This window comes from Falco rusticolus, chromosome 2 (assembly GCF_015220075.1).
Source record: "Falco rusticolus isolate bFalRus1 chromosome 2, bFalRus1.pri, whole genome shotgun sequence".
NCBI lineage: Eukaryota > Metazoa > Chordata > Aves > Falconiformes > Falconidae > Falco > Falco rusticolus.
The window spans coordinates 117,415,213-117,439,950 of record NC_051188.1 but is presented as its reverse complement, the minus strand read 5'-3'; the positions used below and the strand labels follow the sequence as shown (position 1 = coordinate 117,439,950).

The window sequence follows — 24,738 nt, the reverse complement described above, 5'->3', positions numbered from 1 at the left end:
TCAGTAGAAGTACCTTGTATAGAGCTTCTCTGAGGTAGTGTTTTTTAATTAAAAAAAACCCAACACGAACTACTACCCAAAAAAACCCCCCGAAAACCAGCAACAAACCAAAAAGCCCGTAAATTTCAGATGAGTTCCTGTGAAGTACAATTTTATTTAGGCTTCGATACAGCAAAAAAAAGAAGCAGCTGTGATGCACAAAAATTTGAATTCTGGTATGAGAGTAAAGAAAGGTGGCTCTAGTTTAAATGCAAACCATCTAATTCAAGTGTACCAGTTCCCTAACTCGGTCTTGCTCAGGATACTTGTTCGAGGAATTGCAACATTCCATGAAATCTTGTTTCCAAAGTATTTCTGTTTATGGAGTAGACTCTTTTCTGTCTATGAATATGCAACTCACTACTTCCTAAAGCTTTTCCTTTTGAGAAAAATTAGTTCAGATAATTTATGGAAATTACTCAGCCACTTCTTGAAGGTTGAGCTGTGTTCATGTTTATCTAATGTTAAACAGTTATCTTTCTACGTATTCATGTGACTTACATCTGATAAAGCCCGAAAAATACACTTTGTGATTTTTAAAGACACAGTCAAATCAAAATTAGGTTACTTCAAAACTTTTTGCTCTTAGCTTACCTGTGATTATTTTTTTTTAATCCACCTTTGTCATGTCTTAGATTGCTTTGTCTTTTAATGGAAGGAAAAGCTGAAAACAGCAGGCTGCAGTAATTCCAAAGTCATTAATTTTAATTAAGGCCCAAAGCTACCACTTGTGATAGATAGACTTTTTGTTCACGGTTATTCAAGTTATTTCAGTAGTGGAGAAGATTTGAGCTATTTTGTTTTTAATTGGGAGTTATACTGATAAACGTTCGATTTACCTGTAATACTTCAGACAGGGAGAAGTCTTTATATGCCTGCATAAACTAGCGAGCTTCACCTTAGCTTTTATTAAATAATTGATATTTTATGGGTAAGGTCTTTTTGTTACAATGCCGTAGAGCAAGATAGCTGAAAATAAATGTGAAGGGGAGCAGCTGGGCAAGTAGTTTTCAGGGTTGGGGTTTGTTTTTTTTATGGTGGGAGGGAGCTTCCCCCCCGCCCCATTATTCTACTGTAATAACATTAGGTGGGAAAAGGCAGCACAGCAGGGTTGATGCAATTGTTGAGGATATAAAGCTGCATCGTCGGTTGCTCCTACCACAGCATACTGAAACTTTGTCCCAGGGAGGTTTGGTGTTTTTTGCCACTTGTTTTGTAGTTCTGTTTTCCTTCTCTGCTTGGTAAATGGAGATTAGTGGTAGCATTTATGTTACAGGTGTACCCAAAATGTGCTACGTAAAGTGTCAATGCAAAGGCAGAGATGATGCTTTCTTCATAGAGGCGGTATTCCAGGTAGTGTTTTGAGCTTCAGTGAATCCTAGTGCCCTTCTCTCTGTGTTTGCTTACCATTTTCTAAATTCAGTCTATATTCCTTAAATATGAAGAGGTGGCTCTGAGGTAGGCATTATGTAGTCAGACTTTTTCCTCTACCTTTGCCCCAGTACTTCCATTGGTATTTCTCTTTGCAAGCATAGCTTTTTCCTTATGTCCATGCTGGAAGTCAGCAACATTTTGATTGCTGTCAACTCTGCATGTTCAGTTGCCTGCAAGAAGGGATAGATGATAACCGGAGAGATTTACATCCTACCAGCGACTAGCTCTTGACCTCTCAGGAAGTTTTGACAGTCTTGAATAATGTAATACATATTATGGTGCCATTCGATTCGGTACTATGTTTTGTCCCCTGAGTTAATGCCTGTGGCATCTCTTTCATCTTTGCCAGTAGATGCCTTATAGTGAATTAATGTCAGTATTAGTCATGATTAAAACCAAGTAGTGAATTAATGTCAGTATTAGTCGTGATTAAAACCAAGTATTTCTTTCCTCCCTAGAAATACTGTATTACTAGGGTATGACACATTTGGAAAGGTCTGCATGGTGCAAATTCTTAAAATCCTTTGTAATGAATTCTCATGTTCTGGATTTTTTTCCCTTTTTTTATGGACTTCTAATTTGCTGCCAAATACAAAGTATTTTGTGAATATACAATGTACATTTCTTCAGCAGTAAGCGTGATTCACACGAAATGATCGGTGTTCTTATGCTTTCAAATTTACCAGCTCTACTTGTGCTGCTTATGGGGGTTGGTTTTGTCAGAATACCTTAATTTACAGTTAATTATTTTCACTAGCACCCTTAGCTCTAAGTTGTTAGCGTTCTCATTGTCTCTCACTTTTGGCAGGCCTGCAAATCACCTCTGGGCTCATCTGTCACTGAGTGTAGTAGGGACGTGTTGGGGCTGGCAAGTAAGTTCTGGATACTAACCGAGCAACTCTGCTCCTCGTGTTGTTGATTTTTTGATCAAACAATACTAGTTGAATAGGCACCTCAAGGTATTTGTCTTACATGTAATGCTTAAAATACATAGTGTCCTGCTGGGGAGTTTTAGTCATTCAAGTTTCATAAGTAAATAACAAAAAACATTTATAGCTAGGCAGGAAGCTTAATTAGCATATAATACCAAAGAAGCAGATAATAGTCTTCATTAAAAAGAAACAAAAGCATTACCAGCTGGCCTTGACTGTCACTAGTCCTTACCAACATTTTCATTTCAGATCTGTTGTGAAATCAAACTACTTGGGATTTAACTTGTGAAACAAACTATTTTGCCTTCTCAAAAGGAAGCAAATGATGAGGCATGTTTTCCCGTGTTTGGGATTGAATTCTGCAATAGACCAGTATACGCTGAAAGAGTCTCTAAAGTTTATTCAACTTGTTTCCTAACAAACAAGTGCTCTTATTCTGTGTATATTAAGCTGTACTTTATAGATGGTTTTATAGACAGGTATTTTTATCTTGCCAAGTATTCTACTTGTTCTGTCTCTTCTCATTTGGCTTTATATTACACACTTCAGCTGGATTGGGTGGCTTTGGTTTTTTGGGGTTTTTTTTTTTTGTTAAATGCTATTAAGTGTTTCATGTAGGTTCAGTTTAGCTAACTTATTTTGTCTTGCCTCAACACTACATGCAAACAAAGCAGTGTTCACAAAGAAAAGTAGCTGGAGAGGCCTTACAAGAACTGCCTCCTGCTGTTTCATTTTTATGTTAATTTTGATTACGTGCTCTCTTGGACATACTGTTATTCAATGGGGCTACAAGATTTATGGTGCCATATTTTCATACCAAATTAAAACGTGCTTAGAGAGAGACTTTCAAGCAGCTGTGTGTCAGCAGCTGCTGAAGTGTGGTACTGCAGTACAAAGTGACAACGTGTTCTGAACCAGTGCCTTGGTCAGAGCGCTGCATTAGGTCTGTGCTTGTTGCTTCTTCTTGACTGCTATCCCCTTCTCTGGGGGGTGGGGGGAGGTGGCAGAGAAAATAATGTCCTGGGGAATAATGAGGTTTGAACTTCCTTGGTTTTAAGTTACTCAGCTGTGCTGTTTTAGAGAGGCCCGTTCAGATATTATTTCTTTTTTTATAATGCTAAAAAATTATGTTAAAGGCTCCCCTGGAATTAGAAGAGTTACATGTTTCACCTGTCTCTAAAATCAGCGATCTCTGCTTTGAGCTGATGTGCAAACTCAGTCAGATGTGTGAGAATGTAGAATTTCACTAAAGCTTGGTGAAAATTCAACAGCTGCATAAGGAATGCATACAGAAATACCAAAATGATTGCACATGCTTGCCCTTCCACCCTTGCCAAGCAGGAACAGGAAAGGCAGGGGCTGCTCAGCTATTCTGTTTGGTAGCAGGCAACTTGCTACGCACATGGTTTTAATGCCACTGTCGCTTTTCTCCTGGCAGGTGTTTTCTGGGGGAAGAGATTACTGTAATGGTTGGGAAGAGGAGACAGAGATGACAGTCAAAAAATACACTGCGCAGATTCACTGCTCGTAGGTCAGTTTTTATAGCTGAGATTTACTTTGTAACTGTAGGACCTCATCTCCCTTCATTATCTATATGCCCTGAACGGAAGAACGTTAGTTACAGCGTTGGCCGTGTTACGCATAAATCGAAATTACAGGACCTGCTGCAGTCTAGTTGCAGACTTGACCTTGTACTCTGTCTTTCACGTCCTGCGTATGTACGCTGTATGGTCCAATGCTTCTATTCCATTACAGAGAAATGGGCATCCTCCATACGACACAGTAATTGTAGTTTGTGATCTGCTCACGGGTGAGGAATGGACATGTTCTTAGCCGGCTGCAGTGTCTTGATTTGGTTTTGGCAAGAAGCTGCAACTCACTCTGCATTTATATTTGGAATGAAAAGCACATGACAGCTGCTAAAACTTCCAGTGACTTGGTCCTGAAACTGAAATACAAAATTAAAATGTTTTTAGGCTAGCACGTGGAAGGTTGCGTTCTTTTTGGGCCTTCTGACCTGTACCACGTTGTCCGCTTGCCTCCCACGTGGCAACATGAGAAGGTCACTGCTGCCTGTCAGGGTGGAAGCAGGTGCTCGTAGCTGTGGCAAAGGTATGCCGACAGTAGCACACTTAAAGGTTGGAGCGATGTTAATGGCCTGCCTGGACTTTGGTCCTAGAAAAGCAATCCCTGAAGGACACGGGCTGCCTGGCATCGGGTCTGGGCCTTAGGAGAATCTTCCTGGTTGAAGATTTTGTTCTGTGTTGAATATGGCTTACTGGCAGAAAGTGTGCCGGAGTGTGCTAGTCCCGAAGGACAGTAGCTATTGAAAAAAGTCCCTGACAGCAAAATTAACTTCCTAGTCATAAGAAGCAGCATTTAGTTAGGGGGTTTGATCTTGTTTGTTTGTTTGTTTGTAAATCTTGCCATCTGTTTTGATGTATGTTTCAGTGAAATAATGGTGTTACTACTTTTCTGTTCTGCTGGTAAATGTGTATTGCAATGCGTAATTTTCAAACCAAAGTAATTCTCAAAAGGTATTGTTTTTGTTGGGGACAGATAAAAAACCTGATACGATGACATGCATTGGTTTGCTTTCAATGAGTCTGTCAATTCAGCACAAGACTTAAAAGATCCTGAGAATTAAAAAGCACAATTTACCTCAAAGGTCATCTTGAATATCAGGAATGCTGGCAATTATATCCACAGGAATTGGTTTCCAGTGGTGAGTGGTAACTGCTTCTGCTGGCAGGTTGCCTGGAAGGTGGTCAATGACTTTGGCATCTCAGGAGCACTTCTGGTCATGGCAGCCTTAGGAGCTGCCTTGGTCTGCAGACCGCAGTGTCAGCGCATTCTGTTCAGTCCCACAAACGGGAAGGTCCTTCGTGAATTACTTCGCTTTTAATCCTAATTTTGAGGTGTTCAAACCACGTGCTTGCTTGGGGTTTAACATCTTCAGAGCTGGCAAAGAAACCCTTTTGCAGGTTGAAGAGAAGATACCTGCTTCAGTTAGCACTTTCTGTCTTTTTAGATTTTAGATTTCAAATCGATGGGGAAGTTAGAATTTTTCAAATGCATGTTGTCTCCTGGTTCTGATATCTCTGGTTTGCAGAGTTAAAAGATGGCAGTGTTCCACTGGCTGCTTTTTTCCCCCTAGTCTGACTGGTTCTCTTGCGTAGAACATCTCCAGGGATCTTACGACAGAGCAAGGCTGTGAATAAAACAAAGGGTCTGCAGAGCACTTACATGGCCTTGCCGCTCCCTGAAGAAGGCCCTGTACTTGCGCTGAGCTTGTGTCGAACCTTGGCGTCCTCTGTGCAGCTCTAGAAAATGTGACATCATGACACAGGCCTGTGTGCAGGGAGTACCTTTCAGGAGCCCTTCGGAAGTTTCCTTGTGAAGGGAGGTGCTGTGAACAGTTTTATGGCTTTAGAAAATGTTGTAATTTTTTAAAAATTTAATTATGAAAGGTCCATTATTGCCCTGTGGTGGACCATGGAAATGGAGCCTGGACTTCCCAGTTATTCTAATTGCTGGATAGCTTTGTCTGATGGGAGTTGACGCAGCGTACTTTGAAAAATGGTGCTTTGGGGTGGCTGAATTGCCAGGCTCTTTCTAAGGAGTGAATTGCCAAACAGCGAATGAAAAGGTTAAGGGTTGCTCCGTAGCAGGATAAGTTTTACTTTTCCCTCTCTGTTCCAGTTGGAAGACATTGAAAGCTGTCGAGTTACCCTGGCTCTAAATGGGTAGTGAGGTAATTAATACCGGTTTTGTTGTTGTAAGCAGCGTTTGTTTATAGATTTACAAAAATTTTATATTTGTAGGGTAATGTTGTGGTTATCTGAAAGCTTAAGATGAGCCATAGTGCTTGCGAGCATGAAATCCTACCTCAAGAATTCAAGCTTCATCTCTTATTTTTAGTCATAAGTTCCAATCTTGCGTTATCAAGAAAAGTAAGAGCACAAAACCCCTCGGAAGCAAGTAGATAAAGTGTTCTAATGGTAGTACCTTTGCTGCTGAAAACCTGCCCCTTTCTCCCACATCACATTTCTAGCCATCAGGCTTTAATATGCTTGTGTCCAGCAGAAGAAGCTTGAGTTTCTTCAGTTCTTCTTGGCTTTGTGGCCACACGGGCTTGCCATTTCTTAACTTCTGGTTTTGGTGAGCTAAACAGATAATTCTTCTGAATTGATTACTGTAAAGACTCATTTTCAATCCTCCGGTTACTGGAGCGACTATCTGAATTTCCGTCATTCTTTCACCACTTTCTTGTGGAGACTGATTGTCAGAACTGGGTGTGATAGTCCCGTTGCTGTTGTACCTCCCACGTTTTATTTAGCCTAGCCTCCCAGTCGCAGTGTTTTACCCAGCATCTGTGCCCACCTGCTTATCTTCCATCACACTCTCGGGTTTTTTCTAACATCTGCTTTTCTGTAGGACAGAGTGCTACGTTCTAAAAAGCACTTTTCTGTTTGTGGCTAGCTTTGGCTGCCATGAGACACGTTTTTGCCTGCTTTCAAGGAGTTTTCTTTGTTGTTTACTCATCACAGCTTGCATGAGCTGGAGTCTTCTTAGGAGTCTGAACATCTCTTTTGTGACTCCTAATAACATATTAAATGGTTTGGGGCTGGGAACACATTTGTGTACAAACTGAATAAAAATATGTACAATCATTAATGATTTTTTTCAGTTACAGTCATGCTGTAGGACCTACTAGTTAGCCAGCTTTATTCTCTTTAATATGTCATGTTGTTTCAGAATCAGTTTCGTTCCCTGGTTAATGTGTCGTGCAGTAGCCTACTCTAATGTATTACAGAGCTTTTAGCAAATTGCATCAACACTATCACTTTAAAAAAAAAAAAAAATCATTCCATTGTTTTTCCCAGGATTGATGGCACAGAGGCAGGCTTATGATTTGATTACGGGTACTTTGGAAATATTGGTGGGGAGCTGGCATCTTTCCAATCCTCTGCAGCTTTCCTGGTTTTCGAAGACTTATTAAAAATTGATACCGTTGGACAAGCTTTGCCTTTCAGCTTTCACAGTATGGAATGGTGCCTGGAGAACAGGTCGTGTAGCCAACATCTGTGAAGGGTAAGACCTCTGCTCTGCGGTTTAGGAGAGTTAAATTACCTGTTCCTGCCCCCAAGTTAGGAAAGGGGGTCAGAGGCTGATGCAAAGGTAAGTGGCTTTCATGAAATCTCATCGCCGGTGAGCACTGCACGCCCTGGTGTGACCAGAAACAGCCAAGCAACCCAGGTAGCTCCCTTCCAAACAGAAGAACGCAAAAAGATCTGAAAGTGCAAAATAAAGCTTCTTATTCTTTGTGGCACTGGCCGAAGAGTGTAAGGCCTGGCCCGTAACAGTTGCTTGAATGGAAAGGACGTCCAGCTCACGTACTGCCTTTCCCTGTTGCAGCTGCAGCGTAGTCCTCCTCTGACCCCTCGGCCTGGCTCGCAGTCTCAGTGCCTTGTGCGTTTGCTGTGCCTTCAACAGCGCGTTCGCTGGGACGGAAAGTGCTCGAGTGGTGGCCCTGTCACGTAGCATGCTCCGAGTTATGTAATCTGATGTTTCATAGGGTTTTTAAACTACCAGTGCAGAGAAGAGAAAGCACTAAATGAAATGTCTGTGGAGGACAACAATAAATGAGGTCATCTATTAAATTTTTCATCTCTTGAGTCTGCTCGAGCCCAGCAGCATCCAAAGCAATATAAATCTGAGAATTCATGGTCTTAAAATGGAAAAGTAATGGATGAAGAGACCATTATCAGGTAAATACACAAGGAGCTGTATTCCTTTCCCTCTTCCTTTTCCTTTTAAATGCAGCAGGCGGCCTTTTGTTGGCAAAGCTGATTGTGAATCCACCTCAGGTTTATTAACCTCCTGTCATATTAAGCTGAACATGAATCATTTGCCAAAAGGCAACTGTTTCGTAGCAGGGTGGATAATACAGCATGGACAAAAGATGTTTGAGAAAGTCTGGTGCAACTCGGAGAGGAGCAAAATGATTTTATTTCATAAAGGAGAAATCTGTACAAGTCAGACCAGAAGAAGAGTCTCTTGTCTTAACTTGCCTTCTCTCCCCTCCCACCACTGCAGTGGTATAATCAAAATTTAAGCTGCCGTACATGGGCATAGCTCCCTTGCTGTCACTGAAGGTATGCTGACTCATCCCAGCAGAAAATACGATCCTTGTGCTTTTATTGTAGGTTTGCTAGTTTTTGGTGATTTCCCCTTTGTTTTAGTGGTGCAAGTGGCTTTCCTGGGACGCTGTTGCGCTATTTGATAGCCTAATATATACTAATGATAGGGTGATAATAATATTCTGCTACCGGCCTTCTCTTCCTTGACTTTTTCTCCTGTTGCCCCCTTGTTGAAACTTTTTATCAGCACTTGAACAGGGAAGAGGAGACGTTGTTTTTCACGCTCTAAGCCTGTTAGCATTGTGATGCAGAACAGGGAGAAAAAGGTTTTGCTCCTGCTTTGTGATTAAAAACAAACGACATGTGTAGTAATTTCTGTTACCTTCCTTTAACAGAGCTGGTGAAGTGCCTCTGTTTGTGTTTCTAACTATCTGGCACTGGGATGCTTGCTGCAGTTTGGGTTGATGCAGACTAGGTGGAGTAAAACTGAGGCTGTAGTGTGAACAGCACGGGGCTGAGGAAACATGCATGAAAACAGACTGCAGATGGGTGACATAAACAGGATCCCCAGGCTGTGACTGAGTAGGCAGGCCCCTTGAATGGCTCTTAGCAACGCCCCTGCTTTGACCCTCCTCATATGTGAGGAAAATCAAATCAATACACTGTTCTTCAAACCACGATGCTGCAGCAGCAGCAGGGCATTGTGGCAGCCTCCGTCTCTTAAATTCATCAAGGCTTTTCGGTTTGCTGGTCGCTGGATATCCATCCCTGCATCTCAGCTGAGGAAGACCCTGACTGCATCTTTAATCGGATTGCTCGAGTGCCCATGTACAACCTCCTCCTTATTAGCAAGTATTAGGTAGGCAAATTTAAAGTGCTTTTGGATTTGCAGGCAGCTTTAACATTGATCTGAGAACTCTTATTGTATTCTCTGTCATCATAGCAGAAGCTTCTCTTTAAAACCTGCTGTGTTTTAAATCTTGCTTTGCTGCTTTTGTTTTTTTTTGGGGGGGGGGGCTGCTGTTTTTTACCTTCTTTTTTTTTTTTAAAAGAATGTTGTAGCTGATTTGTGCTTTTGGAAAAGGATATTCCCTCGCTGATCCCTCCCCTGTTCTGCAGAACAGTTATAACCAGTGCCATACAGTTACTTTCAGTGTTGATGAACATCTGTTCAACTGCCTAACGTATAGGGCAGGCTGCTCACTCTTTTAATATTTAATTCTCCGGTGCGTACTTCAAAGCCGCAGATCAGGACTCTACCCACCAAGTAAGTTCTGCTTTCGTTCCAGAGATGGCTAACAGAGGACCAAGCTATGGCTTAAGCCGAGAAGTTCAGGAAAAGATTGAACAGAAATATGACCCGGAATTAGAGTCTAGGCTGGTGAACTGGATTGTTGTACAGTGTGGAGAGCAGATAGAGCACCCTCCTCCTGGAAGGCAACATTTTCAGACTTGGTTGATGGATGGAACGGTAAGTGTTTTGTCCAGTTACGTACTTGCATGTGTCTATATGCACAGTGTCCTTATTTTCTGTCTTGATGCAGCTAAACTGGTCAGAACTCATAGCCAGTGCAGAAATAGATATCAGCATCTGATTTATTTCCCTTTGACCAGGAGTCCTAATCTCAGAAGATAATTATTTTACGAGTGCACGGTACTTCTGATTCTTATGAGTCATGCATGTTACATATGAGTATGACTCATTCCTTCAGCATCTGATACAGTTAAATGAGATCTGTTTTAAAAGTATACTTTTCTCTTTAAGAAACAAACAGTCTTTACAGGGAAAGGCGAAGAGAGACAGAAAATCTGAAGGATTGGGTTATGTCATAACGGTTTTCTTCTTCGGAATAATTCTGTAGCTAAAACATTATATTCCATTGGTTTATTGAACAACAGGCAGATGCTGCTGTTTGCAGTGGGCTGTAAGAATACGCTAATCATTGAATCTCTGCCAAAGTGACTTTAACAATATTTCAATTGATATTGCTTATTTTTTTGGCTCGGGCTTGTGGCTTCTTCTCTGTCAGTTGTTATATAACCTTTACCAGTGATTGCTTTGTTGTTTCTAGCAGATTAGGATTTATCTGGTCGGGCTATTGCCATCAGTTAATGAAAGCTTTAATGCATTTATAATACACTTTTATTATTATCAGTTCACTTCTTTGTTTTCAACTGAAGAAATCATGTCCCTGACAGAAACTGACCTGGTCAAAAGCATTTTGCAGCATCATTTCACGTGTGGAAATTGACTTCCAGTTTGGTAACTGCTTTGTAATTTTGTTTCTCTCTCTAATTTCTCTCTCAGCTGTTATGCAAGTTAATAAACAGTTTGCATCCAAAGGGAAATGAGCCCATTGCAAAGATCTCTGAATCAAAAATGGCTTTCAAGCAGATGGAGCAAATTTCTCAGTTCTTAAAAGCTGCTGAAATCTACGGAGTACGAACAACAGATATTTTCCAGACAGTGGATTTATGGGAAGGTAAAAGTAATAAACTGGAAGACAGCTTGCAGTCTTCATTTTATTTTGCTTTGACGTATTGCAACAGTGCATTTTGTCTAAGGCATATTCCTTAATGTAATCATCTTTTGTTTCTGTTTGCCTTACCTCATTACCATGTTCTTCCGGTGATGCGTTATCTCCTCTGAGGGATTTATACTACCCTGAGGGCAGCCGGAGCCCTTTCCAGGCTCATGTGTTACCCCAAAGCCCATCATTCTGATAGAAATCCACAGACCTAATAAAACAAATGCTAATGATTTCCAAGTAAATGGCTTCTAATAGCAAATATAGAAACCCTTTATTTTCTGATGAGGAGATTTTATTGCTGTTTTCAAATTATAAGCAAAGCTTAAATTAGAGCTATAAAATGCATTCCCAGGAGCATCTATGCCTCTGTGAAGCTTATGAGGACTCATTTATGACTAGCAAGAAGCAAAACTCACTGCTAACACCATGTTAGCTGAGCATCTCTCTCTAAGGATACAGTCTTTTAGGAAAGGTCACTATGGCAACAGCAAAAAAATCCAGAGTACCCCTGGGGTTTTGCACTAAAGCCGGGTGAAGGCCATCTCCATCCCGTGCTCAAAATGGAAACTGAGCGTTCTAGTTCCTGAAGAGCTGAGTCATTTGTGCATTTGAGTGGCTGGTTTTGCCCACTTCTGTGGTGCTGCATCCCTTCCCGGTGCTCTAACCAAAGGCACTGTATACCCTGCGTCTCTCCGGGCAAGGTGATGCAGAACGCTTTGTGTGGAGGCTCAGAGCGGGGACAGCTGCAGGGTAGTGAAAGGGTCAGGATCTGCCGTGAGCATGAAACAGTGGAGAGAAGAGAACAAGCCACTGGGAAAACTGGTCAGCGTAGTTTGTGTGGGACCACACACGGAGCAAAAATAGTGGCGTCTATTCGTCAGGATACGTGGAAGAGCTTACTGCTTTGGAGGACAGCTCGAGGAGGGGGAGACTGGGGAGCTCTTCATGCGTGGGTTAGAAGGGAAGGGTACGCTGACTGCCAGAGTTGCTGGGATCTGTAATGTTCTGAGGGTTTTCAGGATTTGCTTGACAAGTCCTGCCTTTGGGCACAAGGGCAGGATTTTTTCTTCCCATCCAGTCTTTAGTGTTTCATCCGCTCTCCCTTTAAATGTCTTAAATTTAAGGGATTTTTGCTTCCCTGGAGTAACACCCTCCTGCCGGCAGCCTAGCAGATTGTTGAAAGAGAAGCTCCATCTATCTTGTAAGGGATGATAATAGCTCGTTGCAGATGCTGTTCTTTGCAGTCTTTTGCATTTCATAACGGCTTCACACCATGCAAATGCAAGTATGGTACAACGATCCTTACAATGAAAAGGCCTTGCTTTGAAGACAAAAAGCTCCTAATGATGGTGGCTCTCTCCTCATTTCCTTTCACTCATCACCTTCTTTCAACAGATGTAAGGAAAAAAAGCTGGTAACTTCCAGAAGACGGGAACCTAGGAAGGAGACATACAAGACTCTTCTCCGCTGTTATTTTAGGACTTCCCGAAACTAATCTGTGTCTCCTCACTTTCCCACTCCCTTTTCATCCGTCCTGCTGCTCATTTCAGTGCTGAGATGAAACAGTATGTCTCTCCAGCAGTGAGTCATTGCAAGCTTTTTATGTCTAACCATAGCTCTGACCTCTGGCATCCGTGCTGCTTCAGGGCTGAATTGTCTGAACCTGGATGCATTAGCTGGACAGAAAGGACAGTCTCTTTTTCACAGTTTCCTAATTACAGCACTCCTATACCTCACACCGTAACCTCTTTAGAAAGAGATGTCAACGTATGTTTATAGGGAAAGAAAAGTATGTGTGACTGAAAAACAGCTTTTCTCTGGCACTAATTGTTTTCCTAGAGCTTTTGCTTTGTAATTCTTAGTAATGATTAATGAAAATGTTTTAGGATGCAATCTGCTGTTGGCTGTTTCAAACTCACTCAGTCCATCTGGTGCATTTTTCTGCATCTCTGTGACTTCTTGGTCCAGGAGAAGTATCACCTCTCTTTTGGTCCTTTCTTACATAAATGCTGAGCAGCTTTCCCTAATCCATGCCTAAGATACTGTGTTCACTGTGGTTTTTACAAATCTCTCCCCTGTATATTTCCAGGCAGGCAAGAGGCAGCTGTACCTCTGGGTACTTGTTCAACCTTTACAGAAAGGCATTTCAGGAATACGACGCAGATCAATTCTCCATCTTTGGGTTTGAACCTTCCCCTTTCTTGACCTGGAGAAGGCAGCCTTCCAGCCAGGTTTCCCCCAAAGAGAAAGGCTTAGCACAAGGAGCGAGCAGAGGTCCCTTCCTCCTTGGTCAGGCAGTGCCAAGATCCTCTACGAGGCTGTGCTATTCAAAGCACGCTGCAGAGGATACTGAAGATGCAGGAGAAGCGCTGTCGGCGTGGGTCCCTGCAGCGTGATTCAGGGAGGCTGAGGCTGGGGGCCGGGCAGGCAGCCCACGTAGCTGTCAATGAAGGAGCTGAGGAGAGGCACTGACCGCAATTTTCTGCAATGCCAGAGTCAAGCCTGGCTTCGGGGAGTGTGTATGATCCCTTCTGTCACCTGGCTGCAGCGTTAGGTGACTTTCTCCCTGGAAATGTAAAATTTTTCCGCTGACCATCGAGCCCCTCGCACCCTTCTCTGGGAGGGGGCAGATGTCATAAGACCACATGGCTTTGGGGTCTTCTCCCACCCGCAGCACCCCTCATACGCAGCGAGGAGGCTGTGTGACACAGGGCCGTAGCCGTGGCTTTGTTTTGTCACGTGGCACTTGGCTCCCACTCGGTCTGTTTTTCCCCTCCAGCGTCTCCCACTCACCACTGACAAATAAAGCAGAGCCGAGTGCAGAGCGGGGGGAGCTGCCAGATGGCTCTGCGAGGCTGATCGTCATAGTTTGCTACCCGTCCTTTGTTTCGTTTTTCTTTTTTTTTTTTTTTTTTCTGTGCTTGCCATCATTATTCAGCTCATTCGCTTTTAAATCCTTCTTCACATCCCTCTTCATCCCAGGCAGTCACCGCGCTCCTCGTTATATGGGAGGCATCCCAAGGACGTTGTATGTGGCATCTGTTACAGCATATGGTACATCTGCTGCTTTGGGGAGCTCGGAGTGCTGCTGCCTCGCGCTCTTCCATGTGCCCCTGTGTACGTGCGCGTGTGCGATGTCGGGTCTTCAGCTGCCCTCTTAAGCGAGGACCCCATCTAATGCAGTTTGTGTTACCAAATACAGGAAAACGAGGATTCCGGATGGCTGACAATTGGTTTTCGGAGCAAACGGTCCCCTGCAGATAGGGTTGCTAGAAGCTTTAATAGGCTGTATGACAGCTACAGTTGGAAGCTGCTAAATGTTTTCAGTTTTAGGGTGTCTTCCTCACCTCAGCCGGTGCGTTACACGTTTAGGTTTGTATGAACCAAAAGTCCTGAACTGCATCTGCCCGTAATCAGGGTGATGCATAAACATAAACACCAAATGTGCAGTGCTCGCTCCCCTAGACACTCAGCTGGCCTACAGTGATTTTCATTAGTATTGGTCCACTGGAGGTATTTTTGAAATCTGTTATCATCATCATCATGTCTCTAGTATCTCATGTTTTTATGAATTACTTATTTTCCCATGTGAAAAACTTACAGTCGAAATCAGATCTGTTAACTAGAGAAATTATTTTAGGAAAGAGGAGGAACTGGAAGAGAATGAAAAGGAGGGGAGTCATAGAAACACGGAAGGATTTCAGACAAAGGGAGAGGCAAAAAGAGATTTCCAGCAACTTACCACCTTACACAATTGGAAATACGTGCTGCAACTCATTTTTGCTAGAAAGTTTTCCGAAAATTGATATGTCTGGATTGGGTAATGAGTTAGTCTGTCTGACTGTGATGTCTTTATGTTCCCTGCCCTTTTTACACCAGGTGACAAAATGCCAAGGGAAGAACCAAGAAAAAAAGGAGCTACCTTAATTTTTTTAAAATCTCCATGTCTTCCTTGTTTGTTTTTTTGATGGGGTTTTCTTTGTTGGTTTTTTTGGGGGGGTGTGTGTTGCTTGGTTCTTTTTATTTTTTTTTAATTCACTGAAGGAAGCAGCAAAAGATGTTGTCCAAAAAGGAAAATTTATTTATTGTCCTCCTTTTGGAAGGAGGGGATGCCATTTTTTAAATGCAAAGCTGTATAGAAAATGAGCCTTATATTTCGAAGGTGTAAGGTGCGCTCTTGCAAACCTGGTGAGGTTTCAGCGGTGTGGAAGGCGTGTCTCTGAGCAAGTGACAGGCGACCTCACCGAGTGCAGGTGGGATAAATCATCCCCTCAGAAGCTTTTCTCTCACAGTTGTTTATGGAGGGAACCTAAACAATTAGTGATGGCCGAACATGTAACTTTGACTTAGCCAAAGATGAGATGAGCCCTAACTTTTTGAAACGCGAGATGAAGCGAGGTAGCATAGGGGAGAAGTGGAAGAACATTGGCCTGGATGGCAGGAACCGAAGGTACAAAGCTGCAGAGCATCCATTTTTGGCAGCCTGAGAAAGGAAGCTGGTAGGAAGGATCTGGGAGGTGGTTTGATGGTTAAACTGGGAAGGACTGATACGAGTTACCTGCACAGGAGCTCTCCAGGACTGCTGTGAGCTCTGTTAGCACACGGACTGTCTGGAATTGCCAGGAGTTAAATGATGGGATCATTTTTACCAGTTTACAGCTGAAGAAACTAGAGACACAGCACTGTTATTTAACACACAGTTCTCCTCCAGCCACGTTTTACTGAGTATATTACCCTTCTTTGTACACAAAAATCGTCTCTTCTTAGGAGAGGATTTTGCCAAAAGGATTATCTAGAAGGATTTAAAATAGTATGGGGGAAGGCACTAAAATAGCCAGAGGCCTGGAAACCTGGAAATGTCTGAATTGTTAAGTTTTGATTTGAAGCTGTCCCTTTGATGACTTTTAATAAGATCTTGCATGTCAGTTAACTCCATTTCAGCAACAGTAAAATAGTGTTTATAATGTTATTAATGCACTTTTGCAGAGCAGCTGAGGGAGTTTATTAATACGTTGGATAAGACTGTTTATCATTGTGCCAAGCAATTTGTTGTGCAAGGATTTCTTATATTAATTTCTCTGTCTGGCTTTCTAGGGAAGGACATGGCAGCAGTGCAGAGAACCTTAATGGCTCTAGGCAGTTTGGCAGTCACCAAGGATGACGGCTGCTACAAAGGGGACCCATCCTGGTTTCACAGGTAAAGTCCAAAGCACAGCTGCTCAGAGCTGTCTTCCCGGGAAACTGGTAATATCGTCTGCCTTTTATGCTTTAAGGAAATTTATTGGAAAAGGAAGGGAAGAGTCTTTCCAAAGTTTCCTTGTAATGGAGGGGGTTTCTCTACAGAGTCTAGAGGAGGGAAGCAAAGACCTAATCAGGCAGCAACATTTTCTACCCTTCGCTGGTTCCCAGTTACCAGCATTACTGCTAGGCGCACGTCTTATGATATCTTGTCAGCCTAAAGTTACAGCCCCCGGGCTGCTGGGGAGGAGCCCCGTGGGAGCTGCGCAGCGCAGCCTTTCCTTATGTAGCCCCATCACACCACCCTTACGTGTCCTGCCTGCCCCAGCGCCAGGACGGCACTGCTGGTACCAGGACGAAGGAGCACGTTGCCCCTGGCTCCAGCCCTGACTGCCTCCTGGAGGCATCCCTTTTGAACAAGGCTCTTAGAGGTTCTGTTGGTGTGGACATCTGTGTGGGGGCACCCTGCTGGGTGGGTGGCTTTCAGCAGAGCACCCGGGGAGGAGTGCAGCGTCCTGCTCCAGGCACCTTTGTGGTATATCCGTCTTGCTGTGTGAGGGGCCCACGCTGATCACTGAAGAAAAGGCGTGATTTTCTTGCCCACTGATGTTATCCCTGACTTTTATTCACTAGAAGGAGAGCAACAATACTTAGGAAATTCAGTTCTGATGACAGTAATCTGTTTAGCAGCTTCGGCTAATCCTCTATATCCATTTACGAAGAAAAGGGAACGAAAATGGCAGCAGCCATGCAGATTTGTGTGTCCTAAGAGTGGCTGGCAGGAAAAGTGTACTTTTGCCTCACGTCAGATAACAGAGAGAAAGACTAATGAAGACAAGCCCGTCGCGGGTGTCTGCAAAACCCCGTACAGTGACCCCTTTACTGAGCAGAGAGGAGGCATGAGCCTCTTTCCATTGTTCATCAAACAAAAAATGATTTCATTTCCTAGTCACCTTTTTTCTTGGGGAGTACCAGTTATCTGTGAAGAATTTTCTGTCTTGGCAAAGCTGTTTATGTGCTCTAAAACTCCATTTATTTTGGCTAGGGAGGCTGAGAAGCAGGGACAGGAAGAAAAGGAAATCCTCCTAAGTTAGCCCTCCTGCCCCTCAGGCATATTATTGACATGAGATTCTGCCATCCATCTGACATGGATTCTGCCATCCATCTGCCAAAATGTCTGAGGCACGTTAACGAAGAGAGTGCTGCTGCTTGTCTTTGCTTTCCTTGAATTGTCTGAGCTCTAGGTGGGGCTCAGCAGAAGTAAAGCCGACTTTGCTTGGTTTGTCTTAAACCTTGAGCTGGTTTAAGCGAGGCTAAGGGAGACTTGAATTTTAGGTGAATAAGTGCAAACTCCTATGCATTCTTTATACAGAATTAGTTTAAATTAACTTAGTATAGTGCACAAATAGATTTGTATTTGCAGAATACAATTGGGTTTAAAGTTGGGTTCAAATCTAGTTACATGCTTTAATCTAAACCAGACATGAAGTCACTATGACCCAGACAGGCTTATTTGTTTTATGTAATGAAAACAAAAGGCCTACATGGAAAAATTAATTTTCATCTGGACCCTTAATTGTGGTGGGAACAGTTTTTGTTGGCATAAATGAAGATGTGATCACCTCCTTTCTCGCTGTTTGTCCTGCCCGTACTGCTTGGATAGCCAGTCCATACTATTGCAGCCCCTGAAATACCATTTTATAGCCAACGCCTTAAGGAAAACTGAGGTTATTTCTATAAGGAAATACCATCTTGTGTACCAGGAGCTGTTTTCTCAGTAGCTTACCCATCCCCCTAGGCAGACCAAGCCCTCTCATTGCCACCCAGTGTTAATGAGTCAGGGCTTTCAGGCTGATTCCTGAAAGAAGGCAAAGTTAAAGGGAACAGGGATGTCCATGGAGGGACCTACAGTGCTTGAGATACCCCCACACTTGAGCCAAAATGTTTAACTTTCCATTGCCAGTGTCTCCCATACCCGGTCCCACCAGGCCCGACCCCCTGCTCCTTGCACACCCTGGTGAGGTTCCTGGGGCCACGGCTGTTACCTTGCGGGCTGGCAACCGTGAGCACTGCTGTAAAGTCGGCACAAAAAATTAACAGCTCTGGTGGGCTCGATTTGTGGGCAGGGGGATGCCAGGTGGTGGCGGACAGGCCAGACAGAACCTGATGTAGTGAGAATACTGAGAACAGACTTGCCCTCACCTCTTTTTCTGCAGTCTCAGTTAAGGCCATTTCCATCTGTCTAAAAGCAAAACGTAAGTGCGTGCTGCCTGTCTGACCATCATGTACTAAATGTCGTCCTTAGAATGATAAAAATTACACCATGTGATCCAAACTGTATATGTAATCAACTTGTATTAGCATATCCAGGCTTTCCTTTAGTCTCTCTTTTTATTTCTTCTTTGCAGTTCTCTTTTTTCTTTCTTTTTTTTTTTTTTCTTTTCCTTTGTTCAGTTACTTTTCAACTTTCTGTGGAATTACTCCACAACGCAGCTGAAAATTCTAGCAGGAAACAGAACAAAATAATAGACCGTGTTCCTGGGATTTTAATTAAAATAAAGGCAGACAGTGAACCTGAGATTCAATTAGGTAATAGGAGTAGTTCTGAAAACATCCTCTGATGGAGATCCTGGCAGTAGTTGGGTGCCTGTGTATGTGTTCTGGAGAAGAAATTAAGCAGCGGTGTGAGGGGGCTGCTGTCTGAGCCCCCGCCGGTTCTGCGTGCCCCCTCCCAACCTCGTGCTTTCTGGCAAGCGCTGGGGCACCTCAGAGGCTGCCACGGGCTCCTGTAAGCCCCCGGCTCGTCTATACACTAACCCTGGAGACCCGTCCAGAAAAATGACAGGTCGGTACTGGTTTCCTGCGGATTTTTCTCACTTTTCTGCTTTTCTGGGCTTTCATACCAACATGGGTTCTTCTGTGATGTCCTGGACACCCTGAGCCTAGTGAAGAGTTGAAGTGCTCTTTTGGACTTGAGCCAGGATGCTCAGCACAGTACAGGATCGGACCCTCACCGAGAGGATCGTGTTGATGGTTTTCAATCACAGCAGGCGCCTAATCTAGCATTCTCATCTAGCGGTGGGGTGGGGAGGAAAAGGGGAACTGAAACTGATGCCATATCGCAGGGAAACCTGATCCCAGGACAAACAGATGCAGCAGGGAGAAAGATGGGCACTGGGTGGGAGCTGAGTCCGGTGGACTGAAAGCCTCCCCCAGTAAGGGGCTCCGCCAGCTCTTACAGCTTATTTGGTAGCCACAGGCTGATCCTTCTCCCTTGTAAATTACTTGGGTTTCCCACCTTGTGTAACTGAAGATTAATCCAGGGTGAACAGTTTCTCGCAAGGCAGCAGGGTACAAACTTTTGTGCTGCTTCTTAACCGCTGCTTTGGCCCTCAGTGCTGTTCTCAGGGAAAAGAGGCTCCTTTTAAACTCCAACAAAGGTTCATTGATTCAAAGGGCTTTTGAGACCAGGGACACCGAACAAAAGTGGTCAGTATGTTTTGACAGAAGATAAAGGACTGTCCGACAGTTAAGACACAGGTGCAAAGGGAAAGTCTATTGCTTAGAGGAGAGACATCTAGAAGTGGCAACAGAGCAATTGTTTGCTGCGGGCAACCATCATTCGCCCTGGGAAAATGAGCAAGTCACTTCTCTGACCCGTTGTTCCTCTGGGTACCTTCAGCTCTTATTTACTCCACTGAGTTAAATTATACCAATTTGTACTGTTGCTCTAGATGGGCATCAACTTGCATTACAGCACAGGTAAGCGTCTCATTGATAAGATCCCATGAACTACAGCTATTAAGAGATACAGGGCTTAACACAAATTAACCCTATCATGTGTGTCATATGCAGCACTACATAAATATTTTACCTGTTAGGGCTGCTGGGGAGGTCCCCTGGGGTTCTGGAAGAAGCGGTACGGTGAAAACCTGAAGTGTTGTAGGTTTGACTAGAGCGTGACTTCTAACTAACTGCAGGAAAGAATTACCCCAGCCAGTATTGTCCAGCCCGTGGGATGGTGCAAATGAAATATTCCATTACAGGGGGCACGTCTGTTAACATAAGCCAGTTTCAGATTGCTTTTCATGATCTTCTGGGCGTACGCAGAATGATGGGATGTGTGTACATTGCTTTTTTTGTGTGCATCTGGACAGGAAAGCACAGCAGAATCGACGAGGATTTTCAGAAGAGCAGCTTCGTCAGGGACAGAACGTAATAGGCCTTCAGATGGGCAGCAACAAAGGAGCATCACAGTCGGGTATGACAGGCTATGGGATGCCAAGGCAGATTATCTAAAAGCATCTCTGTCTGTAGAGAAAGCACTCCTTCTGCAGCATGGTCTGTTAAAAAAAGAAAAAATAAGAAAAAGAAAAAAAAAAGCTCATTAGTTCCCTTTCTGCCTGGTTTTTAATAGTTAGCGCTCTCTAAGGTTTTGGGGTATTTTTGGTTTGGTTTGTTTTATTTGCAGCTGCCAGAGTTCATCTAGGAACTTGGGTTTTCGTGGTGGTGTGTGTCAGTTCACAGCACGTGCGCACTGCTGCCTCCTACTTTTCACTTCTGAACTATGCAAAGACAATTATTCTGTATTAATTTATTTGCAGAGTGTTATCTTCTGTATTTGTCTCACGCTGCACTTGTATTTCAACCAGTAACCTCGTTCTTCGATTCAGTGATGATATCGTTTGACCTAAGAATAAAGAGAAATAAAAGACGCCTCTTAGACTCGTTATTTAAAAGAGGTAAAAGCAATTAAAACCAGCGACCACGTGGTACAGTGCCAAGGAGTTAAATGTTTTGGAAGGTCGATCTGTCTCTAGCCCAGAGCCCTCTCCGAGTGGCTCCTTGCTGTGGTGTTTACAGTCTGTGTTACGTGTTCAGTTTAGTGTTTGTCTAAAGGCACGCCCGGTGTATTTTCCCAACAAGAAAAGATACATTATCCGCTGACTGATCCATGGAGTCCCACCCGGTTTAGCTCAGATTTCCCTTGGCCTGGTGTGCTGGCTTGATTGCAGCCAGCAAACTTTTGGATCGAGCTAAAATCAGTTTAATAGGGAAAGCAGAACCTGTGTGTGAAAAACAAAGGAAAATAAGGAATTAATTCCCTATTTCCCAGTGGCAGGCAGCCGTTTAGCCACTTCCTAGAAAGCGGGGGCCTCAGCACTGTGGTGGTTACTTGTTGCCCCAGGCATATCCCCTTCCTCCTCCTTTTCTCTGAGCTTTTGTTGTCGCCCGTGACGCCATATGGTCTGGGATATCCTTGGGGTCAGCTGTCCCAGCTGTGGGGGCAGAAGGAGGAAAGGGGAAGAGCCTGACGCTGTGCAGGCACCGTTTGGCAACTGTCAGTCACAAATCCCAAACTCAAGTCTCCGGACCCGGGGAGTGTCTCACCGCAAAAGGACAATCTGTCAGACAGACCTGAGAACAGGCTTTACCTTGTGAGCGTTGATGCTGTATCAAACAAAATGCCAACCAAGGTGTGTTTTAAATGCAAAAGAAGAACTAGAGAAGGGCCAGAATGCTGCTTCTGACCTGAGAAACGCCCACAGTTCAGGTTCAAATAGCGTTATGCTCACCTGTGACGGGCTGTAAATGCGGCTGGTAGTTTTGGGATGCTTCGCTGGAGGGTCGGTGGAAGAGCCGAGCGCAGGTTGCCTTGCAGCTGCATGGCATGTACGCTTGAGGGATTTGTGCCGTTTTCTTTGCAGGGTTTTCATGCCGTTAAGTATCTCTGCCGGCTTCACCCCCAAAGCCCAATCGCTTCTTCCCCACGGGCAAGTGGGAAGAGAAACGCAGCGATTGATCTCGGGGTGGGGCGGTGTCTTCAACTCAGGCCAGGCTCCAGAGAAGACCTGAAAATGTAATATCTGGGCAGGTAAGGGTGACTTCTATCTAGATTGGAGCCCGGTGGCACATGGTGGCAGCTAGTTGTCCACTAAGTAGCCCTGGAGACAGCAAAACACTGATGTGGCTTCAGAAGTTTCTAAGTTCCACTAAATAAATGGAAGGAGGGCTGGTTCCCCCAGCTCGGATGAAGCTCCATCCTCCCTGTCAGGGGAAGGATGGGAAGAACACCTCCCTGCCTCTGCTGAAGCACCGTGGAGCACAGCAAGCAAGGAGTGACATCAAGGTCACTTCACATGGTTGGGGCTGAGGGGATCTATAGCAGCTGCCACTGCAAAGGTCCTTCCCCCACTTGTACCTCCTCCTCTACCTGCCAGGGCATCTTGGCTCCTCCACTGGGCTCTTGTCAAGCACTTGTTTTGGTGTTTACTACCTGTTCAGGGCTATTTTTCTATTACTTAGGTGAATTAGCAAAGGATCAGACGACCACCCAGGTGGCGCACGGGGGTAGGAGCTCACCTTTCAGCCGTGGTGGGGTGTTAGCTCAGCGCAAAGTAATGTAACTTCCCCCTAGATATTACACGAGGTGCAATGTGAAGAGAACAGCAGTTTTTCTTACCAAAAGCAAAGAAGCTGATGAAGACAATTAGGGCTGATGAGAAGACAGATGACTGCCAGCAGAAATTTCACCGTGGTGAGTGTGAACAGCAGACGCCTTCCCCAACAGAAATTAGACAGCTCCAGCCCCAGCAGATAGCACGGTGGGCTGAGCGGAGCTGGAGGCGCTGCCTTGCAGGTAAGAGGTCTGAGAGGTCACCCCACACCCCCTGCACGGGGACACAGTCTGCAGGAGCCAGACCTCAGCCTGGCCACCTGGGTCTCCCCATCCTTTTGGCTGCAGAATTCCCATTCTGTATGTCCTTCTCGCTGGAAACACCATTTTGAAGAGCCATCTGCCAATTTTGTTCCCAGGGTATGTTACTTTCTGTATCCCTGATGCCACGTGGTGGCATCACCTGCCCCCCTTCTCTGCCAAATTTTCTCCCTGACCTTGCAGCCAGTGGTGGGGACCAGGGCAAATTCAGGTCCCAGCCATTCGCACGGCGGACGCGGGAGAGCAGGCAGAGCTGCCGGTTGGAGCAGGGCTCCATCCAGCCCAGCACTCAGCCTCCAGCAGCGGCAGAAGAGGCCACTTTACTGAGACCCCTTGAGCCCAGCCGCTTTCTGCAGCCCCTGCCCTTCCTTCTCCATCAGCATCTGTGACTGTGGCAATAGGGTATGTCCCAGCAGAAGAAAGCCCATGCCCCAATGAAGTGTTCTTTCATCGAAGCTACATTCCCTAATTAAATGTGCTTTCATTAGGTTTGGCATTCTCGCAGCCTCACTGAAGTTCTAGAAAACATTGTGTGCTTGCACAGAAAAAAACCCAAACAACCAAAAAAGAAAATAAATGATAATTTTAACAAACTGGATTCACAACAGCTAAGTGCTCCAGGAAAGAAAAATCTATGCCCTGTGGCTGCAGACACAGGACCTGGTTCCACACAGCGTGGGAACAACAGCAAAACAGACCGATTCCCCAGGATCTTGTTCTGGGTAACCTCTTCCAAGCTCACAACATGTTCTTTCATTACCTTAAACCATCAAACTAATCTAACTGTTCATATCTGGCAGTAGATGCTGCAAAGTATGCTTTATTCTGTGGGTTAACCTTACCCTTCCCTGTTCCCGTAGGATTGGTATAGAAATATTAATGTTATTTTTAATTAAACATTAACACTCTGGCCTATTAATGTTCTCTTACAAAAACATCCTTACTACTGAGTTTACAAACATCTTAAGCTAAGAAGTAAATTAATACAGTGCCAGGCTAGTTTAGTAACCAAGTTAGCAGGAAACATTCTTGCTTTCCTTATACTAACCATAAACCATTGTGTTGCTTCCAGTGCATCAAAACCCCTTAGGCGGGTCTCCCAGAAGCCTGATTAATTTATCTGACAACCTTCTGCATTGTTACTGCTAACCCCCTTGATATACATTAGAGTAGAGGCACACAGGAGCCATGAACACGTATAGCTGTGTGCTTGGGAGGGGGTTGTGCGTGTGTTCCCTCTCCTAGCTGTTGGGTCTCTAATGCTGGGGGGGGGGGGGTCCCTCCGCACATGATGAACAACATCTCACTTCATGCTGTGGGATCGGTTTGACAGCAAGAATGAGCTAAGGTAAGATTCCTCACACGCTGCCTATAATCCTTTTCGAAGCCTGGCTGCAACCTAGTCAGCTATCCCAGCTTAAAAATAAAATATCTTTTGTGAGAAAGCGCTTGAAGTATCCTCCCCCTCAACAGCTGGCCCAGAGGGAGCCCCACCATAGCAGGCTGGACCAGGAACACCTTAAACATTGCCAGCCTTGTGCTTCAGTCTGCGGTACTTGTAGGAATGCAAATGACATCTGCCTTCATGAAGGTTTTGAGACCATGACCTCGTTATGGACAATTGCTTCGTAACTTCTTTTAAACAGTAAGGTGACACCTGATGGGCCCCTGAAAGGATGCTCGATGGGTGTGTGAGCAGGGAA

The 24,738-nt window shown here is 44.3% G+C and overlaps 1 protein-coding gene across 1 annotated transcript; it reads left to right on the top strand.

Annotated features, from left to right (window-relative positions):
* The first annotated feature begins 9,021 nt into the window (after nt 1–9,021).
* On the top strand, nt 9,022–20,699 carry TAGLN3 (transgelin 3). Its single transcript, XM_037378176.1, has 5 exons — nt 9,022–9,407; nt 9,838–10,019; nt 10,857–11,031; nt 16,174–16,276; nt 20,475–20,699. Exons 2-5 carry the CDS (start codon nt 9,840–9,842, stop codon nt 20,614–20,616), a joined length of 600 nt encoding a protein of 199 aa, XP_037234073.1. The 5' UTR covers nt 9,022–9,407; nt 9,838–9,839; the 3' UTR covers nt 20,617–20,699.
* The last annotated feature ends 4,039 nt before the right edge of the window (nt 20,700–24,738 follow it).

Bases quoted from the DNA above. Each gene is read 5' to 3' on its own strand.
- TAGLN3 (XM_037378176.1), top strand. From the start codon at position 9,840: ATGGCTAACAGAGGACCAAGCTATGGCTTAAGCCGAGAAGTTCAGGAA. The intron at 10,020-10,856 runs GTAAGTGTTTTG...TTTCTCTCTCAG, and splicing joins CTTGGTTGATGGATGGAACG to CTGTTATGCAAGTTAATAAA. The intron at 16,277-20,474 runs GTAAAGTCCAAA...GCATCTGGACAG, and splicing joins GACCCATCCTGGTTTCACAG to GAAAGCACAGCAGAATCGAC.